Here is a 24,193-nt window from a genome sequence, read left to right as displayed (position 1 = left end):
GAGGTCAATTTGAACTTGTTTTCTTCTCATTTCATGTTTCCTTTACAAATAGTATCAGAAAGTTATAATTATTTTGATGGTGTCAGTCAAAATGCTGAAATATATGCTGCTAAAGCCTGCTATAATTGCAAGTGAAAACTATCGCAATAGTATCGCAATAGTAGGGCCACTATCGCAATAGTATCGCAATAGTTGTTTTAACTATCGCAATAGTATCGCAATAGTAAAAAATGCCTCAATAGTCACCCCTAATAATTACAGTGTCTACATGTCATTTTACTGAGAATACCATTCATCAGGTGGCATATGTGTTTTGTGGACGGGATATTGATAATATAGAACAAATGCATAAAGGTGTACATAAATATGAAAAATAATAAGGTTATACATGCATTTTCAAAAAGCGGTAACAAAAAGGTTTTAAATTACTAGGTACAAACATGGCTATATTGCAAACTGTTAATCAGAATGATTGCTTTCTTATTATTTGTTTTACTTATTGCGAAAATGTTTTGGTAAAAAAATGATAACACTTATGTTATCGAATAAAATGCATCGTGACTAAGATGTTACATAACATTAAACATAGGTTCCCTGTCAAAACTAGCCAAGGAACTTCAAATGGACGGATATGCATGTCAGCTATAGAATATATTTTACAACACCCATAACATCATGGACATAAACATCAAACACCACTCCACACTGATCTAACATGTCATACATTCAGAGGGTTAAAATAACAACAAAGTAAAATGGAATTTGAAAACCAATCAATGCGTCCTTATCCGACGAATCGGTGTCTATGAGATCACTGTCACATAACGGACTCAGTGTGTCATCCACATCTGATCGTGCAGGCCACACATTGTTTGATGTATTTGATCACCCAGGAACGCAATCGTAAGTTAGTGAAAGATCCTAATCAATATTTTATTGTTCTTTTTCACTTTTTAGCAGTATTATATAATAACTACCCGTCCCGACATATCACAGGCTCACTTTGATTTTCTTACAGATATTAATGCATAATCAAAACATAACACAATTATATACCTAATAGCCTAACAACCCAGCCCAACTCGGCAGCTCCTTAGCCCCGCCCCTTTTCGGAATACTTCCTACTCCCTAACCCCGCCCATATTCGGTCTACACCCATATTCCCGAGGAAAGGGACTATAAAAGTCCAGTTTCCACCCTTGCCGAACTAAGCTGGAAATATAGAGTTATATTTTGGTTGGACTAACGAGTCTATGCAAAGTCCAATCGAAAATACCTAACGAAATCGAAATCCGGTTCGTAAACTGCCGTGCAGATTTCGGCCGATTGCAAGATTTGCAAAGCATGTGTACCGCCAACTCGGCGTCAACAGACATTTCCAAACCTTTTTATGTTTTTAATCAAAATGCTCACGTTATCTGATGCACTTCGCGAAGAAAGACCCGTTTTATTACAACATAGATTTTGATTATCAATCAGGAGGTCCTCACTGAACGCCGCCATTTTGTTTGAACCAAATGCAAGTGATACGAGAGATGGAATCATGATTGGTCAATAGGAGGGACATAACTCGTAAATACCACTGGTGGCGCTACGATCGAGAACAGAAATTCCAGTCAAGTAACTCCCTTGCCTCGGGAAGATGGCCTACTCCCTTACCCCGACCCTTTTGGCATACTAGCCTCCTTAAAGTCGGTATACTTTGTACTCTCTAACCCGCCCCTACTCGGCATACTCAATACTCTCTAACCCCGCCCTAGTCGGTATATTTTATACTCTCTAACCCCGCCCCTACTCGGCATACTCCATACTCTCTAACCCCGCCCCAGTCGGTATATTTTCTACTCTCTAACCCCGTCTCTACTCAGCAAACTCCCCATTCCCTAGTCTAGGACAGACCGAGATCTCGGGGTCGACCTCCACCATCTCGGTAGTGCTGGGGTTGTGGAGGCCGTGGTTGGTGAAGTCGTTGGTGGGGCGTTTCTTGATGTAGTACTTGGAGCCGGTTCTGTTGAGTCCTTCCTTCCGACTCCGGGCCCGCATCAGGTGGCAGATGATGATGGAGGTGAGGATATTGAGGAGGACCAGGAAACCCACGACGAAGACCACGATGTCTGACGTTGTGAGGATGTTCTCCTCCAGGGGTGCGGGGGTCGTCGACGCCTCCCCCACCTGCTCTATCGTCAACACTACGCTGGCCTTGCCGTAATAGTTCTCCACGGTGTTGATTTCACGGGCGATAACCTGAAACATTGACCTGCACTGTCAGAGACTGACCATTTAATATTCGGGGGTTATCCCAAAAAAACGTACCGTATTTGACGGGGGCTCTTTTTTAATATAATTTTGGTGAGAAAACAGAGTTGAAAGATCGTAAATTTCAGGCTGAAATGATACAAAAGAAAAGTGCGTATTATACACGACAGATATAGTTTCCAGAATTGAATTGTCCATAATTAAGAGTGCATATAACACACAAGTGCGTATTTTTCACGAATAAATAAGTCTTGTGTACATTGATCAATCGGAAGGGGTGCTCATTGGGATTGTTCAATAGCCAATATATTAGCAAATATCGCAGTGGGCGCTTATTAGAGCGGGGCGTTTATTACGTCGAATACGGTATGTATATGTCTCCGAAAATTCTTAATAAAAATATATACCTCTGACTGTTGGAACAAAATTGCCTGCCACAAACATTACATTGTTGCAAGGTGTTTTTCTTTATAAGAAATTCAGACTCATAGTTTTAAAAACAAACAAAATATATCTGGTTTTGTAGCTGCAGCTGAAACATATCTAATTCCAAATTCCAACCCACCACCAACCCTAGAATACCAAAGGGTCGGTCCTCAAGAACCTGTATACATAATCTAAAAAAATAGAGGATTATGAAATATAAATGGCAATACCACGTACTGGAACAAAGATACGTGTTGACGACAAACATCCTATGCAAGAACGTTTATGTCCATAAAAAGTGTATCCAAAAAACATAGTTTGCACGTGCCTCATGCAGTAGCGCCACGCACGTGCGTCGGGTGTCATTCCTGCTTTTGACACTTTCAAGGAAGGTCGATTAATCTCTGCGTGTAGGGTGTTATTCCTGATTTTGACACTTTCAAGGAAGGTCGATTAATCTCTGCGTGTAGGGTGTTATTCCTGATTTTGACACTTTCAAGGAAGGTCGATTAATCTCTCCGTGTAGGGTAGTGTGTTATTCCTGATTTTGACACTTTCAAGGAAGATCGATTTATCTGTGCGAACCATAATTTCTGTCAATTTTATCGTTCTGCTTATGATACATTTAAATTTACTTGATTTCATACATTGTTTGTGCATGAACCAGCGATGCGGCGTCTACAACACGCAGTGCGTCTACGGGCGTTTGGCTTGCTGGAGACTGGCAGAAGTAAGCGTGCAGTTGCCAATGCGTTGCCAAAATGTTGACGATCGACACCGGTCAGTGTGTTCAGAATCGATTGATCAGAAGCCAGACTCAAACGCCTAACCAAGTTGCTGCAAACTTTCATCAGACTGCTGAAGTACGAGTTACGGGTCAAACGGTTAGAAATCGTCTACATGCATCTCATCTCCATGCTCGACGGCCACGTGTTGTGCCGCCCCTAGCAAACCGCCATGTTGCCAACAGACGTCAATGGTGTACACAACGTCGAAACTGGGGTAATCGTCGCTGGTCACGTGTCATGGTGTCAGATGAGTCCCGGTTCTTTGCACTTCCTTGGTAGGCGTGGTCATGCCTGGCGACGTCGACATGAACGTCAAGCCAATGTCAACCTGAGATCTCATGACAGATTTGGCGGTGGATCGGTTATGGTGTAGGGTGGCTTCACTATGAACCCCACTCCATATTGTCCAAGAAAGGGTCACTGGACAGTACAATCGGGACAGCATACTGACACCCTCTGTTGTCCTGTTTGCAAGGCGTATGGGTTGACGTTTTGTCTTTCAGGACAACAACGCCTGTGCTCATCGTGCACGAATCCAACGTCAACTTTAAAATTTCCCATCCTGCCCCTATCGTCCTTCGACCGCCTCCGTGGTCTGATGGTAGAGCGTCCGCCCGGAGAGCGGAAGGTTCGGGGTTCGATCCCCAGCCGCGTCATACCAAAAGACGTTAAAAGATGGTACTTGTTGTTACCCTGTCTGGCGCTCGGCATTAAGGGGCTAAAACAAGGACTGGTCGGCTCGGAGTCAGTATACTGTGTCTGAGTGGGGTATTCATGTTAAACTGCGGCATGGTATCTCAGTGTGCTAGCACTATAAATCGGCATCAGTCCGGACTAGTACAAGCAGCCACACACGCACACATACACGTGCATGCATGTCGCTATACAAGTGCAATAATCTTGGACGCGACGTTAAAGCCCATTTCACCTCACCTCACCTATCGTCCTTCATGTTCGCCATACGTCACAACCGGTTGTAATGTGTTCCCAATTCGTTCCTTATTTCGTTACACGCTATTGGCTCTTGTAGTTTGCCATTTTCGATATTTCACGCTACGAATTAGCTGTGATACGTTATTTCTCAACAGTCTTTTTATCGTGAATTTGCAAATACATAAAACGTTTTCTATGAAATGTCTTTTTTCGCTCTTGTTAATTGTTATTATATTCATTATCTTTTTTATGTCGAAACCGGGAGTACCATGTAGTAAATGTGGGGGACAGTTGCCAAAAAATATATAAAAACGCCCAAGATGGTCCGTCTGACAAGTTGTCAACAAGTTTAAATGTTACAGTAATATGAGACGCAGGCCTAGTTTATACATGCAAAAACATCAACTTGATAATGATCTGGCCACTATCAGACTGATCACGGACCAGAAATCTATATACGTTTATGGATCGATAAGTAAGGATGAATTATTTCTTATCTCTATGAAATATGAACTAAATATACATTATACTGATTGCGAAATGGATGGCACAGTTAGCTGTGATCTGTGAAAAGGTGTCTGAATTACCCGTGAACAGTTATTGGGCAAATGCATTCCCTAGCCTGTATTATCATACAACCATTTCCAGAAACTCATTTATGTTACAATTTTGGACATTTAAGTTATTTCCCCAACCTTTCTAAACAATATATAAGTATACATGTGATGTGTTTATATGATGTTGTTTGTTTGTTTTTTAACACCGCACTCAGAGATATTACAGGTATATGACGGCGGTCTTTAAATAATCGAGTCTGAACAAGACAATCCAATGATTGACATCATGAGCATCAATACCGCAATTGTGATAGGATGAAATGCATTAACAAGTCAGGGAGCCTGACCACCCGATCCCGTTAATCGCCTCTGACGATAAGTATAGCCTCCTCTATAGCAAGCATGGGTTGCTGAAGACCTGTTCTACCCCGGATCTTCACGGGTCTGATGTTGTAGATAGGTGTGTTTATATATGTATATGTGTGTTTTATGTATACATGTGTATTCATATGTATGTATATATGTGTGTTGTTGTGAATACAATTGTTTAAATGAATACATTATTATCGTCATCAATATGATCACCAACTTACTTCAAACGTGACGTGCGTCTGTCCCAGAGCTCGGAGCGCCGAGGCGTCGACCACCCTGATGAGGACGTTAGCCTCGGAGAACACTTCTCTCGGACTGGGTTCAAAGATGGTCACGGGTTGTCCCCCTTGTTCTATACTCAGTACAAACGTTGCACTTTTCCCGGTCTGAAATTCAACAAAATAGCCGTCAGAGCTACGGCTGGAAAACAGAAGCTATCAACTATGCCAAATTCATATCACATGCCAGGGTATGTAGACAGCATCGCTGAGCGGGTCCACGTTATATAACTCCCTACTGTGTTTAGCACTGGTTGCAGTAGATACATGTATACAGTGTGTCGCACGCACTCAAGGCAAGTTCCTCAACTCAAGCACTTAAGTAACGAATAGTTCTTGTCTTGAAGTCATCAAGCAGCACAGAGTTAACAAGTGGGAATAATTATACCCCTTCTCAAGCATTAGAGTTATAACTTAACTGGTTATGTTGATCATTTGTGCTTTGAGATAATTTACCACTAAAGGAAGTTAAAGAACACTCGATTCTTTCGCATTGCTATAGTTAAACTGTCATGGCATGACATATTCACTATCATAATAAGAAAGAATCAGTACAAATCGAAACTGGTACTCTGACGTAATTGTGCTTCAATTCCCGAGCATTGTGGGTAATGTCTGTCATAGAACACGTGAATAGTCCATGAAATAGTGTTCATAAAAACCACGTGTTTGTGCTTACAATTACCATCCCGTATTATCAAAATAGGAGACGTGACTGTAAGATCATTATACATTTCACGCCATTCTTTCCCGTATCTCCTTGTACAGTACCTGGTCGTTGTCAAAGACTTGCATGTACCCATCGCCTTCAAAGTAGATGAGCGAGTTGTCGGGGATGTCGTTCCTGACGAAAGCCGTGTAGGGGGTGGATGTGTTGAAGGTCGGAGCGTTGTCGTTGACGTCTTCCACTGTGGCGTAGACGTTGACAGTCTTCGTGATGTTGCCGTACTGGGGCCACGTCTCGTTTAGTTCAGTGGCCTGACAAAATGGTGGACGTAAATACTGTACTACACAGAGTAAATCATGGCTTTTGTAATGGGAATGGCAGCTAGTTCCAGAGTTCCCAGTGGAGCTAGGTCTAACGTTGTACGTCGATTTAGCACATCGTTTACAAAGTAGCCTTTGCGCTACGAACATCTCCCCGAGGCAAAGGCATCAATTATATATAACTAACTATAAAAGTCCAGTTTCCACCCTTGCCGAACGAGGCTGGAATTTCCAGGATCGATCGTAGCGCCACCAGTGGCAATTAGGAGTTTTGTTCCTCTATGTCCCTTCTATTGACCAATCAGATTCCACCTCTCATGTCACTTGTATTTGCTTCAAATAAAATGGTGGCGCCCTGTCAAGACGATCTGAACGATAATCAAGATCTATATTGTAACAAAACTGGCCTAACCTCGCGAAGTGCATAAAATCACTTGAGCACCTTGATAAAAAAACATGAAGGTTTTGGCAAAATATCTCTCAACGCCCAGTTGGCGGTACACATGGTTTGCAAATCCTTCAATCGACGGAAATCTGCGCGTTGAAATCCATGTTGTTTACGACCCGGATGTCTAGTTCGTTACGCGATTTTGATTGGACTATGCTTGCCTCAGTAGTCGGGCCAAAATATAACTCTTGGATCCCAGCCAAGGGTCGAAACTGGACTTTAACTCTCAGTTAACTCCCTTGCGTCGAGAAGATGGCTACGGACGTCTTAATGTTTGTGTGCTGCAGTGAACGACCGAGAACCTTGGGTTCAGTACCTCTAAGAAAATGGTTTCAGCGTCAGCACATGTGATGAAAGACTCGTGGTGTAGACGTTCAACATAGGTACATGTACATAGATCGGGGCGGCGGGGACAGGGACGACTTCCAATGGCGGCCAAGCCGGAAGTGAATGATGACCCTACCTGCACCAGGAGATCAAACACGCCGTTGACATCGATGACGTTGGGTGCTTCTCTGTCCAGCGACTGCTTCGTTGTAATGACGCCACTCGTCTCGTCGATGGAGAAAAGTTCTGTATTGCCTGTGTAATTAGAATGGTGAAACATGTAACATTGCATAGAAACCCTACAGAACATGTTAGACGGTAACACTGACACCCTTTGACGCATGAGTATCCTTATTTACCCACTGTAATTACCTATTGCAATGACCTATGTTTACCTTTTATGATGGCGTATTCGACGGAGTTACTGACGCCCCTGTCGCCGTCTTCAGCCTGGACCTGTATCACGGATGTATTCTGATAACGAAGAAAAATATTTATCGATCAAATTAATTTGACGAAGGCTGACATTATCAGTGATAAAGTTCAGTTAGAATATATACGTATATTAACATACACAGATTCTGGAATGTTAAATGCCTGTATACCCTAGCGGGGTACGGCTACAGGGGTGTTCTCTACCACGTGTACAGCTACAGGGGGGTTCTCTACCACGTGTACAGCTACAGGGGGGTTCTCTGCCACGTGTACAGCTACAGTGGGGTTCTCTGCCACGTGTTCAGCTACAGGGGTGTTCTCTATCACGTATACAGCTACAGGGGTGTTCTTTACCACGTGTACAGCTACAGGGGGGTTCTCTGCCACGTGTACAGCTACAGGGGGTTCTCTGCCACGTGTACAGCTACAGGGGTGTTCTTTACCACGTGTACAGCTACAGGGGTGTTCTTTACCACGTGTACAGCTACAGGGGGTTCTCTGCCACGTGTACAGCTACAGTGGGGTTCTCTGCCACGTGTACAGTTACAGGGGGGTTCTCTGCCACGTGTACAGCTACAGGGGTGTTCTTTACCACGTGTACAGCTACAGGGGGGTTCTCTGCCACGTGTTCAGCTACAGGGGTGTTCTCTATCACGTATACAGCTACAGGGGTGTTCTTTACCACGTGTACAGCTACAGGGGGGTTCTCTGCCACGTGTACAGCTACAGGGGGTTCTCTGCCACGTGTACAGCTACAGGGGGGTTCTCTGCCACGTGTACAGCTACAGGGGGGTTCTTTGCCACGTGTACAGCTACAGTGGGGTTCTCTGCCACGTGTACAGCTACAGGGGGTTCTCTGTCACGTGTACAGCTACAGGGGGGTTCTCTGCCACGTGTACAGCTCCAGGGGGGTTCTCTGCCACGTGTACAGCTACAGTGGGGTTCTCTGCCACGTGTACAGCTACAGGGGTGTTCTCTGCCACGTGTACAACTACAGGGGTGTTCTCTACCACGTGTACAGCTACATACTGCGGGGTTGTTCTCAACCACGGCTGCCCTGTAGACATCAAACAGGAAGAAGGGGGGCGTGTCCTGCACATCCTGCACGAGGACCTCCAGCGTGGTCGTCTCGTTCAGCCCGTCCTGGTCCTACAGATACACGAGGGATGTCAGCGGGAACAGTAGCTACTTGTGTTGTTACGTATTGGAGAAAACACGCTCGCGAGGTTTTGGTAGACAGAGCATGCCCTGGGGAGAGGGAAAAACCAAGGGTCTGTCTACCAAAACCGAGGGAAAGTGTTTTTCCATACTTATAAACCGAAAAAACCCAACTTAAAACAACATTTATCAACATTTTTATGTTTCGAACATACTTTCCATGAACCTTAGGAAACGCGCGTAAAATATCTGTTGCTGGCGTACGGATCTTGAAAAGGACATTCTAAAAACCAGTGAGGCTTATCAACACCTCTGTAGCCTCGTGGTACACTCACTGGGCTACAGATATGAAGGTTGCGAGTTAGATCCTCGGGAATATAAAGAAAACATTTGTCATTTGATTTTACATTTCATTAAATGTTACAATCTGAACGGAAGTTCTATTAATAAAATCCCTGGGATATTATATAAAATCCCAGGGACATAATAACGTCCTGGTTTATGAGATTTAACCCGACTGGAAAGTAAAACCTCACAATAGGTTTTAATGCCTATAGAAAGAAGTCTCTTACTTAATAGCGATCCCAATGAATAGGTTTATAGTTTCACCTCGTTACCTACACTAACCCAATGACCCGGAACCTGTATTTCTAATATGATTTAATTATATACACCATGCATGACTACGAATAACGGGACACATGTATATCGTTTGGGGCAATAGGGGCGAGGTGGTGTGGGGTGAATTGAGGTGGGATGAAATGGAATTCGATGTCAAGATTATTTTACTTATATAGCGACATGCATGCACGTGTGTACGCGTGTGCGTGTGCTTGTGCATGTGCGTGAGTGCTAGCGGACGTGCGTGTGTGTGTGTGTGTGTGTGTGTGTGTGTTTGTTTGTACTAGTCCGAACTTTTCCCGATTTTTTAGTGCTAGCCCACTGAGGTACCTAGCCGCTTTTTAACCTGGATAGCCAACTCGGGCACATCATACTTAGCCGACCAATCCTTGTTTCATCCCCTCAATGTAGTGCACCAGGCAGGGTAACAAAAATTACCCTATTTTAATGGCAGGTGGTTGAGACGTGATAAGTATGTGGTCCAGGCATAATGCCATCGACTAATACCAACTCTTGACTTGTCTCGACTACGAATAACACAACACATGGTTTAAGACTATGTGTGTTTATAGTCCCTGGAAAATCGTTTTTGTTCAATGTGCTCTAATTTCACACGCCTCTCTTGAAATATTGAAGTATTAGCGAGTGTCCCACAACACCACGAGTATTTAGTGTATGTGGACAGAATATTACAGGTACAACCTACCGAGGCGACTATGGTGACGGTGTAGGCGTTCCTCTTCTCATAGTCCAGGCTCTGTAGCAGGAAGATGTCGGCAGTAAACTCGCCCGTCTGGTTGACGCCAAATAAGTCATCAGTTCCACCATCCGGGGCCTGAAAAGGTTGGAAAAACTGCGGAAACTCTTGGAAGAAGCAACTTAAATTTATTCGAGCATACCGACAGCAAACCCCCTTCCCTACACGTGTGTTTTATGTGAACTCTCATCCTCTATGATGCAGGGTATTTTATATCCATTCTATTAGGATAAATACCCTGGATACATCAGTTACCATAGCTGCGTTTGGGAAGTGACGTCATCACCTCTGTTATAGTCATACACGTGGTAAATTGGTGTCCAAGCGTTTCAAATCTTGTTAACGCTGCCGTGAACAATATTGAAGTAAAGGTGCACCAGATGGAAGAGCTCTCATTACTGAGCAGATGCCAGTTTTGCCAGTTTGGTACATCTGGTGAACAGGTATGGCACTGTTGTTTAACGCCGCAGTATTCCATCTGTAGGACAGCGGCCTGTAAATAATCGAGTGATTGGACCAGATTATCCAGTGCTTGATATCATGAGCATCGGTCCACGCAAGTCCGCGAGCCTGACCACCCGATCTCGTTAGTTGCCTCTTACGACAAGCATAGTTGCCTCTTACGACAAGCATAGTCGCCTGTCACGACAAGCATGGGATGCTCAGACCTATTCTAACCCAGATTTTCCCGGGTAGGTATGACACTGATAAACCAATGATCATTAAAGGCGCGAATCATGAATCTCAAACATCTGGCCCTCCCGGCCTGGATAAAGCACAGAACAGTGAAGGAAGCACTGTCCCAAACGGGCCCCTACTGTTTGAACCAACGTCCCAGGGTACATGTGAACAGAGGTGAAATCTCCATCAAACGGAAGTTGCAATATGCTGGTACCAGTGCGAATTCCACAATAGGGCCATTGTCGGGGTCGGGGGCGCTGACACCGGAGAATATCACCTCGCCAACATCCACGTTCTGGAAGAAGAGAGGTCAAAGAGAAACTAGAACGTATGAGGGCGCTACAGTACTGGGAGACATACCCAGCTGGTTTGTTTGTTTGTTTGTTGTTTAACGCCGCACTCAGCATTATTCAAGCTATATGACGACGGTCTGTAAATAATCGATTTTGGACTAGACAATCCAGTGATCGATATCATGAGCATCGATCCACGCATTTGGGATACGATGACATGCTTCAACCAAGTCAGCGAGCCTGACCACCCGATCCCATTAGTCGCCTCTTACGACAAGCTTTGTCCTTTTGTACGGCAAGCACGGGTTGTTGTAGACCTATTCCGACCCGGCTCTTCACGGGATGCTGGTTTGTCAGACTCGATGCAAGCATAAAAAATAGTTTTAACATGTACAGGGATTAACTGAGAGATTATCAAATGTATATTGCAACAGTTATATGTTAGTAAGCCTGTCAAATTCTACAAATATCAGTGTTGTAAAGAAAGCAGCATTTTACTTGAAATAATGATGTTCTTTACGGGGGAGGTGGGGAAGCCTAGTGGTCACACCGAAGACCCGGGTTCGATTCCCGACATGGGTACAATGTGTGAAGCCCATTTTCCGGTGTCCCCCCGCCGTGATATTGCTGGAATATTGCTAAAAGCGGTGTAAAAACATACTCACTCACTATTCTCTTTACGGCAAAATTTAAAAACACGTGACAATTTAATATCGGTGAGTGAGTGAGTTGGGTTTAACGTCGCTTTTAACAGTATTCCAGTTATATCACGGCGTGTCAGCTTAATGTGGGAGGAAAGCCCGAAGTGATGCAGGTCTCGGACGTTTACCACGTCGGTGAAACCCACGAGCACGGGCATGGTGCTGACAAACCTAGAAACATAATCGGGGCGAACCGTAATTGATATCAAAAGACACTCGGGTGAGATTATCTACATATATGAATGTGATCACAGTTACTTCCGCCTCTGTATAATTGCTGAATGTGGTAAAGCACTGACCTCCAGGGGCTGACATCTGTACGGCTTGTTGACGAAACTTGGCGGGTTGTCATTGACATCATTGATGCGCAACAGAGTAGATATGGTTACCTAAAAGAACATCAAAATAGTAAGTACAGTAAACTACGTTTATTACGAACTAGGAAGGACCACTAGTTTTAGTTCGTTATAACCGTAGTTCGTCATAAGCATATATACCCCATGGTAGTTTTTTTGTCCTGGCCATTTGCCGTTATAACCGTAGTTCGTTATAAGCCTATTATATACACCATAGTATTGTATATATGCTTATAAAGAACAACGGTTATAACGGCAAATGGCCAGGACAAAAAAACTACCATGGGGTATATATGCTTATGACGAACTACGGTTATAACGAACTAAAACTAGTGGTCCCTCCTAGTTCGTAATAACCGTAGTTTACTAGCAACGCATCCGTCAACTGCCATACCATTCTGGACGGTACGGTGAATAACTTTAAGAAAAGCGCTTTGTTTGGAAAATGTTAACATTTGCGACAATACCAATACATTTTTAGATGAAATAATACACAGTTAATATGATGAAAAGATTATCAAATATGTATATGTCCTGCCAATCTGTAGACATGTCGTATACACAATGTCAGGTTTACTAGAATGAGTACCTCATTGAAGCCTGGGCTGTATGCGTTGAAGAATATCCTTCGAGATTCTGGTTCCTGAAAACATAGACAGAAACATTGTACAACTACATGACCGATAGTTCTGTTGTATGTCCAACACAATGTCGTAGGATCAATGACAAGGGAAGTCGCTCTGTAATTTAAATGACATTCAATTCTGAAAATACACACATCATTCTGTTATGTTTCGATTTTTCACAACGTAATGTTATAGGCCTTTCTAAAACATGAAGACTTCCCTCAGAGTAAGGCGTTAGGCAGCGATTCCAGTTATGTATTTGATTAAAAAATATATATATCATTGAAGAAAATGACCAACAATCGTTTGTCAATTCCATATTATCTCTGGGTCAGTACATGTTGTGAACATTACTTGCGTCATATGAATAACTATGACACTGTCTGTGTGTAATAATAATGATAATAATAATAATAATAATAATAATAATAATAACACAGAGGTCCATCCATGGTACGACCCACAATATGTAGAGTGCGTCATGGAAAATGATAAATACAAAATTATTTGGAATAGGCCCGTATGCAGCCTCAGACGTATCCAGGCCAACAAACCTGATCTTTTGACACTTATGTGACTGACAAGATTCAGGAAAAACATGGCAAATCTGCAGACCTCGCTTTCGAAATGTCACGCTTGCATCCCAAGTACCAAGTTGTCCGACTCTCCATTGTTCTTGGTGCCTCAGGTTTGGTACATCCCAATCTGTTGACTGACATTGGGAGAGTGCCCGGGTTTGCTACCAGGAATACAGCCCTTCTGACAATCTGGGTAATGCAGAAGGCTGCAGTGTTTGGGAGTCTTCATATTCACCGAAAGGTCCTGGGTGGGTTTGACTAGACAGCGCTTCCTGGGAGAAGTCCCCTTCGCTGTCTGGGCTGCGTGTAGAAGGGGCAAGGGCCCTGAGCTGATGATGAGCCTAACCAGACTGACTGTGTCAGGATCACCCTCTTTGCTGCATTTTTTAATTTAATCTAATTTATATGGCGCTGTACTCCAAACATAATCATGCTCTAAGCGCTTAGACATGGTGTAATATGAGGGAACCAGTAACTGCTATGTGACGTTTGGGTACAAGAAACAAACTCGCTGGGACTGCCAAATATTGAAGCCAACTTTCCCTTTAACTACTTCTCCGTGTCTATAAAGAGGGTCACTGTATTGGCCGTGTTAAATGATAAGTTCAATCTATTAAAAGTGAGTGTTTTTCATCGCAGATCATCTCTGCTTATACTTTGTTCATTACAGAAAACTTTCATCACGAATACTCACAAAATCTCTGTCCAGTTGTGTGGCGAGGGTGGCGCTAGCGTGGTACGTGATGTTGTCACTTGTAACGGTTTCCGAGACGTTCACCAGCATCGCAGTGTCGTCGGTAGCAGTGAGTATGGTGATGTCGGCACCCTCGGCTGTCAGATTCAGCAGTAGCGTACCTGAAAGTGCACTTCTCGCGCTGTATTCAGAGTAACTGAGTGGAGTCTCGTCTCATCTCGTTTGTTTTGTTTGTTTTTTGTTTAACGCCGCACTCAGGATTATTTCAGTTATATGACAGCGGTCTGCAAATAATCGAGTCCAGTGATTGATGTCATGAACATCGATCCACGCAATTAGGACACGATGACATGCATCAACCAAGTCAGCGAGCCCGACCACCCGATCCCGTTAGTCGCCTTTTACGACAAGCATAGGTTGCTGAAGACCTATTCCACCCCGGATCTTCACGGGTAAACATTCCAAATAATATGGTAAACATTTCAAATAACATATACTGCAGGGTGTTGCATATGTTTTTAAAGGATAACGTTTGTTGTGGTGTAATCTAGGTAAGTTCACTTAACACTGCATTCTATATACAGTTGCTGGTAGCTCTAAATATAATATCAGAGTGTAAATCACGTACCAATTGATGTGTCTTCACTTAACAAAATTATTGGCTGTACAGTTCCCCACACTGGTATCGCTGCATGCCCTGGAATAAGAAATACCAAACATGTTGGATTAAAAAAACACGACAACGGTAGTTAGACAGCCTAACTATTGTTAACACCGACTACCTAAACATACATATGTCCATATATTAAATTAAATTGTGATTTCTGCTCATCCTCAGATTACTTGGAGTTTTGGGGTCAACTTCACCTTTCCTCGCGGTCACAGGTCACGTTACCCGTTTTACCCGATTACCTAGTATCATAACGGTACATATAGCAATCGGTGAGTAACGTCTTGAATATGTGGCTTCCATCTTGTAAGGACTTTACGAAAAAGAATCCACCTAAAGCTTCACCGTTTTCAAAAGTATTTTTAATGATCTTAGGTTTGAATTTAATTGATTAAAGAATATATACAGTAAAAACCTATTAATCCGTAAATTCAGAGCGAAATCGTCCGAATAACACATTTCCGGATCAACGAATACTGAATACTTAGGGATGTTCTTTTTACAGAGATAAATGTTCTCGACTGCAGTCGTCCTGGTTTCTGGGTCCCAGATTAATATGTTCGAACTGAAGGGGTTTTAACGTCGCGTCGAAGGTTATATAGCGATGTGCATGCACGTGTGTTTGTGTGTGTCTGCTTGTATTAGTCCAGACTGATGCCGATTTATAGTGCAAGCCCACTGATATACCATGCCACAGTTTAACATGAACACCCCCCTCAGACACAGTATACTGACTCCGAGTCGACCAGTCCTTGTTGTAGCCCCTTAAATGTCGAGCGCCAGACAGGGTAACAACAAGTACCATCTTTTAACGTCTTTTGGTATGACGCGGCCGGGGATCGAACCTCCCGCTCTCCGGGCGGACGCTCTACCAATATACCATGGAGGCTGTCGTATGTAGAAGAACGTCAGGCTTGCTTCTTAAAGCAATTTCGATTTTCCTTTGAGTGAGTTCGCCGCACACATCCATCCAAGTATAGAAAACTGGATACTGAACCACCCAGTCATCACAAAGTTGGGAAGATTACAGTACCTAGCAATCACAAACTACAGTGTAACAGGAGAAATACGAGTAGCAATAATGAGTTAATAGTACAGATAATAATAAAAGCGCTATTATTACTCCGGTCACTGGCTCAGGGTACACTCAAGAATCATTATCAGCTCCCTTGGGAGTATACAACCCAAGCTTACTGTACCTAAATATAAAGCCAGAATGATACGACAACACATTTTTCAAAATCTGCGAACATAAATCGTACTTTATTGCATGCTGCCGACGCAGCATTCCTCGATGTCAAATGTATCGCTCCGAATAGTAAGGTATATGACAATGATGACGAGGACAGTGACACTACTTCAGTACCCAAAAGGGGAATTCTTTGTATATGTAAAGTGCAAACAGACTGATCCCATAGGATTTGATATACACAACATAAGGGAAAGTCCTAAAGGGTAAAAGCAAGACAGCGTTTAACAAGCCGTTAAAAGAGTGAGTCAGTTGGGTTTAACGCCGCTTTAAACAACATCCAGCTATATCATGGGTGTCAGCTTAATGTGGGAGTGATGCAGGTCTCAGACGTTTACACTTTGATATACCCCACGGGCACGGAAAAGGTGCTTACAAACATAGAAACATCGGGGCGAAACGAACCACCATTCAAAAAACGATTGGTAGTTGGGATTAATAGATCTAATGTGATAGATGTGTTTGTTTTAAAACATATTTACTGTATATGTGGAATGTGGACGGAATGTCTCTTTAGTGAAATATTTGTTAACATTTTTGAAGAGCCTTCCGAAGGACGCCCGCTTCATTTATCCGACACTTCTGACTACAAATACATCATATAAAGATCTTAGACATAGTTGCCGAAGGCGTTTTCATCTAAATCCACAGGAAGAAACAGAAAGACAACCCTTGTTTATGGTTTTGTGAAACATGAGAATTTCTGGTTATTGTATTTTGCTTCATGCGTGCCCCAGTCCGTTTGCTGCAAGCACCTAGCGGGCCAATATGGTCATAAATCACCGATGTCTGCACACACATGATCCTTACCGGGTTGTAACCTACATCGTTGTTATCGACATCGAGCACGCAATATAGCGTTCGTGACCCCTCTTGGAATTCCGGGGTGATTGATACGCGGTCAAAAGTATAATCAGAAAGTGTCACATCGGCCTCATGCTGGCCCGGAAAAAAACAATACATCACGACTTGGAATACAAACGTACATCAACACTAGGAACACTAACATACATCACCACTAGGAACACCAACACACATCACCACCAGGAATACCAACATACATCACCACCAGGAATACCAACATACATCACCACTAGGAACACCAACATACACCACCACTAGGAACACTAACATACACCACCACTAGGAACACCAACATACATCACCACTAGGAACACCAACATACATTACCACCAGGAATACCAACATACACCACCACTAGGAACACTAACATACACCACCACCAGGAATACCAACATACATCACCACCAGGAATACCAACATACATCACCACTAGGAACACTAACATACACCACCACCAGGAACACTAACATACACCACCACTAGGAACACTTACATACACCACCACCAGGAACACCAACATACACCACCACTAGGAACACTAACATACACCACCACTAGGAACACTAACATACACCACTACTAGGAACACTAACATACACCACCACTAGGAACACTAACATACACCACTACTAGGAACACTAACATACACCACCACTAGGAACACTAACATACATCACCACCAGGAACACTAACATGCACCACCACCAGGAACACCAACATACATCACCACCAGGAACACTAACATACGCCACCACCAGGAACACTAACATACACCACCACTAGGAACACTAACATACACCACCACTAGGAACACTAACATACATCCCCACCAGGAACACTAACATACACCACAACTAGGAACACCAACACACATCACCACCACCAGGAACACTAACATACACCACCACTAGGAACACTAACACACATCACCACCACTAGGAACACTAACATACACCACAACTAGGAACACCAACACACATCACCACCACCAGGAACACTAACATACACCACCACTAGGAACACTAACATACACCACCACTAGGAACACTAACATACATCCCCACCAGGAACACTAACATACACCACAACTAGGAACACTAACATACACCACCACTAGGAACACTAACACACATCACCACTAGGAACACTTACATACACCACCACTAGGAACACCAACACACATCACCACCAGGAACACTAACAAACACCACAACTAGGAACACTAACATACACCACCACTAGGAACACTAACATACACCACCACCAGGAACACTAACATACATCCCCACCAGGAACACTAACATACACCACAACTAGGAACACCAACACACATCACCACCAGGAACACTAACATACACCACCACTAGGAACACTAACACACATCACCACCAGGAACACTAACACACATCACCACCAGGAACACCAACACACATCACAACTAGGAACACCAACATACACCACCACTGGGAACACTAACATACATCCCCACCAGGAACACCAACATACACCACAACGAGGAACACCAACACACATCACCACCAGGAACACTAACATACACCACCACCAGGAACACTAACATACATCACCACTAGGAACACTAACACACATCACCACCAGGAACACCAACACACATCACAACTAGGAACACCAACACACATCACCGCTAGGAAAACCAACATACACTACCACCAGGAACACACACATACATCAACACAAGCAACACCAACAATCACTTACAACATACTACACCGTCACACCGCCTACACCCTCACACCGCCTACACCCTCACACCATCTACACTCTCACACCACCTACACCCTCACACCATCTACACTCTCACACCGCCTACACCCTCACACCATCTACACTCTCACACCGCCTACACCCTCACACCATCTACACTCTCACACCACCTACACTCTCACACCACCTACACCCTCACGCCACCTACACCCTCACACCACCTACACCCTCACACCACCTACACCCTCACACCCACCTACACCCTCACACCATCTACACTCTCACACCGCCTACACTCTCACACCACCTACACCCTCACACCACCTACACTCTCACACCACCTACACCCTCACACCACCTACACCCTCACACCACCTACACCCTCACACCCACCTACACCCTCACACCACCTACACTCTCACACCACCTACACCCTCACGCCACCTACACCCTCACACCACCTACACCCTCACACCACCTACACCCTCACACCCACCTACACCCTCACACCATCTACACTCTCACACCGCCTACACTCTCACACCACCTACACCCTCACACCACCTACACTCTCACACCACCTACACCCTCACACCACCTACACCCTCACACCACCTACACCCTCACACCCACCTACACCCTCACACCATCTACACTCTCACACCGCCTACACTCTCACACCACCTACACCCTCACACCACCTACACTCTCACACCACCTACACCCTCACACCACCTACACCCTCACACCACCTACACCCTCACACCACCTACACCCTCACACCCACCTACACCCTCACACCATCTACACTCTCACACCGCCTACACTCTCACACCACCTACACCCTCACACCACCTACACTCTCACACCACCTACACCCTCACACCACCTACACCCTCACACCACCTACACCCTCACACCACCTACACCCTCACACCCACCTACACCCTCACACCACGTCTCCGATCATGTTTGTGTGTGTGTGTGTGTACCCAGGGAAACACATTTGCCTTAACTGTGGCTCAGTTTCACAATTTGTACCGATCGGATGCTCCAATATGCAGGCTAAAACAACATAGTAGGAAATATGTGATAATGTAGATAACGTGTTGACAGCATCCTGATCTGTTTCGGCAAAGCAACTCTGTTTTACAAAATATTATGTATTTTTAAACATTCACCAGACGTAAGTTTCAACCACACAAAAATGTGCACCCCTATCTCTGGGTTTGGCTCAGTGCATTACGGCTCCTGTGTGTACCTATATCTCAGAGTTATTGATTTTATCTGATAAATGTGGGTAAGTGTCTCGCGTCAATACCATTCCACCAATGAACCTGTAAAGTCCTTAAATCTGCCACCATATATCGCCTCGGCACGTCGCAAGTACATACTATGTGTGATCTATGTTGATCAGTCGCGGGGAATTGAAAATGCGTCTGGGATACACTTGAGTTTAAACTTGAATAATTTCAGTTTGGCTTTTAGAGAGGGCAATTCCATATTTTGCATTATAAAAACACAATGTCTATACTAGATTCACAGAACTTGTATAAATCATAGCATATGTTATAAAGTGTGTCTATTAATATTCCGATCATCATATAACAGGAAAGTTGTGCCAGGTTACTTGTCATGCAGTACATAGGGTATAAAGCGGCATATATTAACATATAGTTCAGAAATATAGACAACTAATCAAAATATATAAATCTACAAAATAATAAGTAAAATTCAAATGAAGTCCATAACAATACTTCATTTCAGAACGGAGACAGTCTAGACTTGCCAATATATTCTAGACTTGAGCTGGGTTCATTTTTTACCACCTCCCCTAGGGTCTGAGAGACGGGGTCCTCAGGGAGTGAAGACCCCAATGCAATTCCTGTATGCAGTAGGTTACATTCCAACCCTGGCTTGAATGTCTGACAGTACATTGACATTGATGTGGAAGTAAATATTACTATATTCATAATGATTGATGGTCATGATATATTATGTATGTACATATGAACTATCTCTTGAATCACTGGATATACGTGTTAATATGAAATATCTATTGAAACATTGGATATACGTGTACATATAAAATATCCCTTGAAGCATTGGATATACGTGTAAATATGAAATATCTCTTGAAGCACTGGATATACGTGTACATATAAAATATCCCTTGAAGCATTGGATATACGTGTATATATAAAATAAATCTTGACGCATTGGATATACGTGTAAATATGAATATATATCTTGACGCATTGTATAAATGTGTGAATATGAAATATCTATTGACGTATTAGATATACGTGTAAATATAAGTTGTCTTAACTAAGTGCCATTACACCGGCAGTGAACATTCTCGAACCTCCATTAGGAGTAACACACTGCTGCGAGGACGGACATTGACAGTGATCCGGGTGAGCTAACTACCTACTTTTGAAACACAGTACCTATAACGCTATAACCGACGGGCGGGCGTCAACATGCGCTGACGCCGTGTAGGTGGAAAGGAACGCACCGGACGGTTTATGAAACACTGAGAATGATAAATGAGACACATAAAATCATATTCCCCAAACAACATGCAGCGATTGTCTGATTGATTAATGTCTGACTATCTACATTCACAATGACAAGTAATATCTATGATATACAGTTTAGCGCTACGGTAGCTATATGTGTCGATATGGCTGACATATTGCCCATGCACTTTCAGCTCACCTACTTACCATATAAATATAATAACATGGTTTGGTTGTTTTTCAAGAAAACACAGGGTGATTAGAGCAATACACTACTCAACTGTTGACAGGAATAGCCTATCGCCCCATAATGCGCTCTCTCTCTCTATCTCGCTCTCTCTCTCTCTCTCCCTCCCTCTCTTTGTCTCTCTCCCCCTCTCTCCCTCTGTCTCTCTCCCTCCCTCTCTTTCTCTCTCTCCCCTCTCTCCCCTGTCTCTCTCCCTCCCTCTCTTTCTCTCTCCCCCTCTCTCCCTCTGTCTCTCTCCCTCCCTCTCTTTCTCTCTCTCCCCCTCTCTCCCCTGTCTCTCTCCCTCCCTCTCTTTCTCTCTCTCCCCCTCTCTCCCTCTGTCTCTCTCCCTCCCTCTCTTTCTCTCTCTCCCCCTCTCTCCCTCTGTCTCTCTCCCTCCCTCTCTTTCTCTCTCTCCCCCTCTCTCCCTCTGTCTCTCTCTCCCCCTCTGTCTCTCTCTCTCCCCCTTTCTCCCTCTGTCTCTCTCTCTCTCTCTCTCTCTCTCTCTCTCTCTCTCTCTCTCTCTCTCTCTCTCTCTCTCGGCGCGTGAAACATTTAGTCTCTCACTTCATGTGTTAAGTAAAGTTCCATTTACACATAACTTATATAATTCATACAGACAGAAGATTAAACGGTAAAGCTATTTAAATATCAATGTAAAGTCTGCCTTGTATGGTATGGTAGCAGTGATGATCGTGTTCAGCAGAAGAGTACACCCGAAGAATCCTGTGTGATGTATTGACACATCCACCCGTAGTCTTATAGGCAAATGACTATGCTGATTAACAAACCATCTCGCCATAACCCGCATACAAGTACCCCTCACTATGTATAGATGTGTACGAAACATGCGTCAGTTTGAGCAAAACGGTACTGAAAATAAAACTGTATATATTCCGTCACGTACTTACCGAGTGGTATAAAACAAAGGGCTGTGACAAGTAATCCGAGCTCTGAAGCCTCCATCGCAGAGCATACGATACGTATGTGTCGCCACGCACTGAACTAAATTTGACGATTCAGGAAATCTTTTTTCCCTTGGTCAGAGAAATCTGTATAATATCCCTTCGACTGTTTATCACATCTAGACACAGCTTGTCTGTAGTGAGATTTGATAGCAGGCAAGCTCGGGAAATATCCTGTTTTGATAAATGTTCAGCCAGACACTCCCATTCCTTGACAACTCGGAGAAATGTCATCCATTATACGTCCAGTATTTTCCTCAACGTGCCAATAGCCCATGAAAGGTAAACACACCACCTCTATTAATTAATCTGACCGGTTAGTATATCTTCTCGTGTATAAAATACGAATCAATTAAAAGTGCGAGGCACGAATGTATCCAGTCTATGTAGGTTCTTATCTCCTAGTGCGACCCTCTCCTTAAGTGAGTTGGGTAGTGTTCGACCAAGTTATGCTGTCCCAACATGACTTTTAGCCATTAAGACAGTGCGGGGTCATCTCAATACGGGCAGGCGTTGTCTGGAGTGCCTCCTCGCATCTTACTGGTGGCAAGCCAGGTCTCGCGATCAGCTTGGAGGTGGGCAATAAAACAATAAAACAGGAACCAAAATACATATTTGGGAGTTGTGGCTCCCACTATGAAAGCTTCCTATACTCGATCACTCTCTCACTCACTCAACCCCCTTTCTCTCCTTTCATTGTACTCTCTACCCCTCTCCCCTCACACCCACTCTTATAGCTCCTGTCATCGTACTCTCTATCCTTGTATCCCCTCTCCCCTCAAAACCCTACCCTATTTCTCTATCTATCTCCCGACACACCTGCCCCTATCTCACCTGTACTCCGCAATCTCTCTATCTATCTCCCATCACACCCACCCCTATCTCGCCTGTACGCCGTAATCTCTCTATCTATCTCCCACTTCACCCACCCCTATCTCGCCTGTACTCCGTAATCTCTCTATCTATCTCCCGTCACACCCACCCCTATCTCTCCTGTACTCCGCAATCTCTCTATCTATCTCCCGCCACACCCACCCCTATCTCTCCTGTCCGATCGCACTCTCTACCCCTCTCCCCTCACACCCACCCCTATCTCGCCTGTACTCCGTAATCTCTCTATCTATCTCCCATCACACCCACCCCTATCTCGCCTGTACTCCGTAATCTCTCTATCTATCTCCCACTTCACCCACCCCTATCTCTCCTGTACTCCGTAATCTCTCTATCTATCTCCCTTCACACCCGCCCCTATCTCGCCTGTACTCCGCAATCTCTCTATCTATCTCCCGCCACACCCACCCCTATCTCTCCTGTCCGATCGCACTCTCTACCCCTCTCCCCTCACACCCACCCCTATCTCTCCTTTACTCCGCACTCTCTACCCCCCACACCCACCCCTATCTCTCCTGTCCGATCGCACTCTCTACCCATCTCCCCTCACACCAACCCCTATCTCTCCTGTCCGATCGCACTCTCTTCCCCCACACCCACCCCTTTCTCTCCTTAACTCCGCACTCTCTACCCCTCTCCCCTCTCACCCACCCCTTTCTCTCCTTTACTCCGCACTCTCTACCCCTCTCCCCTCACACCCACCCCTTTCTCTCCTTTACTCCGCACTCTCTACCCCTCTCCCCTCACAACCACCCCTATCTCTCCTTTACTCCGCACTCTCTACCCCTCTC

General features: G+C 44.2%; 1 protein-coding gene across 1 annotated transcript; it reads right to left on the bottom strand.

Annotated features, from left to right (window-relative positions):
* Positions 1-1,531: 1,531 nt before the first annotated feature.
* On the bottom strand, positions 1,532-22,939 carry LOC124132016 (protocadherin Fat 3-like). The gene is made up of 13 exons (XM_046495592.2): positions 22,458-22,939; positions 14,901-14,969; positions 14,273-14,433; positions 12,964-13,017; positions 12,318-12,407; positions 11,239-11,319; positions 10,293-10,421; positions 8,837-8,956; positions 7,768-7,846; positions 7,509-7,627; positions 6,382-6,588; positions 5,554-5,718; positions 1,532-2,244 (listed from the first exon to the last, which is right to left on the bottom strand). The coding sequence occupies exons 1-13, from the start codon at positions 22,510-22,512 to the stop codon at positions 1,861-1,863; spliced, it is 1,713 nt and encodes a 570-aa protein (XP_046351548.2). The 5' UTR covers positions 22,513-22,939; the 3' UTR covers positions 1,532-1,860.
* Positions 22,940-24,193: the final 1,254 nt, after the last annotated feature.

This window comes from Haliotis rufescens, unplaced genomic scaffold, assembly GCF_023055435.1.
Source record: "Haliotis rufescens isolate VD_foot unplaced genomic scaffold, xgHalRufe1.0.p SCAF_20, whole genome shotgun sequence".
Taxonomy (NCBI): Eukaryota; Metazoa; Mollusca; class Gastropoda; order Lepetellida; family Haliotidae; genus Haliotis; species Haliotis rufescens.
The sequence above is the reverse complement of the archived record's forward strand: the minus strand, read 5'-3'. Positions and strand labels throughout refer to the sequence as shown.

Excerpts from the sequence above, each read along its gene's own strand:
- LOC124132016 (XM_046495592.2), bottom strand. The coding sequence starts at position 22,512 with ATGGAGGCTTCAGAGCTCGGATTACTTGTCACAGCCCTTTGTTTTATA. Across the intron at positions 11,320-12,317 it reads ACAGATGTCAGCCCCTGGAG|AACGTGGATGTTGGCGAGGT; the intron begins GTCAGTGCTTTA and ends CTCTTCTTCCAG. Across the intron at positions 8,957-10,292 it reads CCGTCACCATAGTCGCCTCG|GACCAGGACGGGCTGAACGA; the intron begins GTAGGTTGTACC and ends GTGTATCTGTAG.